Source organism: Octopus bimaculoides, chromosome 2, assembly GCF_001194135.2.
Source record: "Octopus bimaculoides isolate UCB-OBI-ISO-001 chromosome 2, ASM119413v2, whole genome shotgun sequence".
Lineage (NCBI taxonomy): Eukaryota > Metazoa > Mollusca > Cephalopoda > Octopoda > Octopodidae > Octopus > Octopus bimaculoides.
In genome coordinates, this window is record NC_068982.1 from 152768915 (window position 1) to 152770692 (window position 1778).

Consider the following 1778-nt stretch of genomic DNA (forward strand, 5'->3'; position numbering starts at 1 on the left):
TATATATATATATATAGGCATATATATATATGTATACATATATGCATATATGTATGCATATATGTATGTATATATGTATGTATATATGTATATATGCATATATGTGTGTACATATATGTATGTATATTAATAAATATATGTACACACATACACACACACACACACACACACACACACACACACACATATACATATATATATATGACAATATTTCTCCAGCTTCCACTACTTTCCCTCATCTCGTCTATTGATTCTCCATGTTTATTTTCGTTGCCATTTCCGCTCTTGTTGTTGTCATTGCTTTTGTGTCTTCGTGAAAAAAACTGGGCCAGCATTACTGCGACAAGGAGTAATATTACTGTGGTTTGTGTATTGGCTTGGAGCCTCAATTCTGTTAGTCCCTATAAGATGTGTGAAGGGACAATCATGTAGCACACATAGTTTCTCGCGTCAGGAATACCTGCAGATTCTGGGATTCCGTGTTATGCGTGTTTTAACATTCAGTTTAGTATTTGATGGTGATGACGTTCATGTTATTGTGTGAGGCGTGCTTTGGCCTTGGCTAATAGTGTTTGCCTGCATTGTGCATCTAGTGCCAGGTAGATATGTAAAGATGCAGTCAATACGTGTTCCATGGGTCAAGAAAGCAGCGGTTTATTTTTAATATCTGAGGTGGTAGAAGACGATGTATGTATGTATGTATATATATATATATGTATGTGTATGTGTGTGTATATGTGTGTGTATACACGTGTATATATATATATATATATGTATATATAAATATGTCTATATATATATATATGTATGTATATATGTATATCAATATATATAACATTTATTCATATATATATATATATGTGTGTGTATACAGATATATGCATATATACACATACATATATATATATATGCATATATATATATATATATATAAATATTCACACATTTATACAAATATAAGTGTTCACGTGAATGTACTTACGTGCTCTTTCATATGTATGAAATATAAAACATGCACCTACGTGATTTTCGGTTATTTGTTTCTTTATGACTATTGGAAATTTAGAATTTGTGTGCGAATTTGTTAGTGACGTCACTTTGTATTTTGACATCATTACATGATGTCGATATCATACTGAATTACGTCATATGTTATTGGTGTTAACGATTGACAATTCTAAAGGAACATATCTTTCGTATGCTGTGAATTAGCATTACACGTCCGTAAATGAGGCATACATCAAATTCAACCTGTATTTATCGCACGTTATTGATTTCTGATTTTTACAATAAAATGTAATGCGCATGCGCAACGCACATAGTACAGATAGAGACAACACATAAACGCACATTTGTAAATATATACACAGATATAATCGTGCAGATTTTAAATAAGTAGAAACTTATGTATTTACATATGTATATACATACACACACAACCACACGCATGCACACACACACACATACGCATGCAAACGCACGACACACACACTTGCATACGCACACGCACACACACACAATTATATATACAGTCAATATGTTGGATCTAAAGATGCTCAAAATAGATAACACATAGTAGTACTCAAATGTTTAGAACTTAAACTGTGAAGTATTTATCGAGGACTAGGTCCGCGTGGCAAAAAAACGGGCGAGAAGAGAAACCTTGGAAATAGTGATGCAGATGAACATGCTTAAGATTCATATATATAACTATACGTACATACATATACTCATATATATATATATGCATATTATATATATACATATATATATATATA

At 31.6% G+C, this 1778-nt stretch overlaps 1 protein-coding gene across 3 annotated transcripts in view; it reads right to left on the bottom strand.

Moving 5' to 3' along the window:
- Positions 1–1778, bottom strand: part of LOC106870474 (putative carbonic anhydrase-like protein 1) — a 497991-nt gene that overhangs the window by 298074 nt on the left and 198139 nt on the right. Inside the window, exon 1 of one of the 3 annotated variants that reach the window (XM_052965675.1) lies at positions 983–1166. The exons of 1 other annotated variant lie outside the window; for it this stretch is intronic. In XM_052965675.1, coding sequence (XP_052821635.1) covers positions 983–1115 — 133 coding nt within the window. In that variant the 5' untranslated portion in view covers positions 1116–1166. Of the gene's footprint in view, positions 1–982; positions 1186–1778 lie in introns of those variants that run through there. One more of the 3 variants, XM_052965676.1, reaches the window with a different exon arrangement.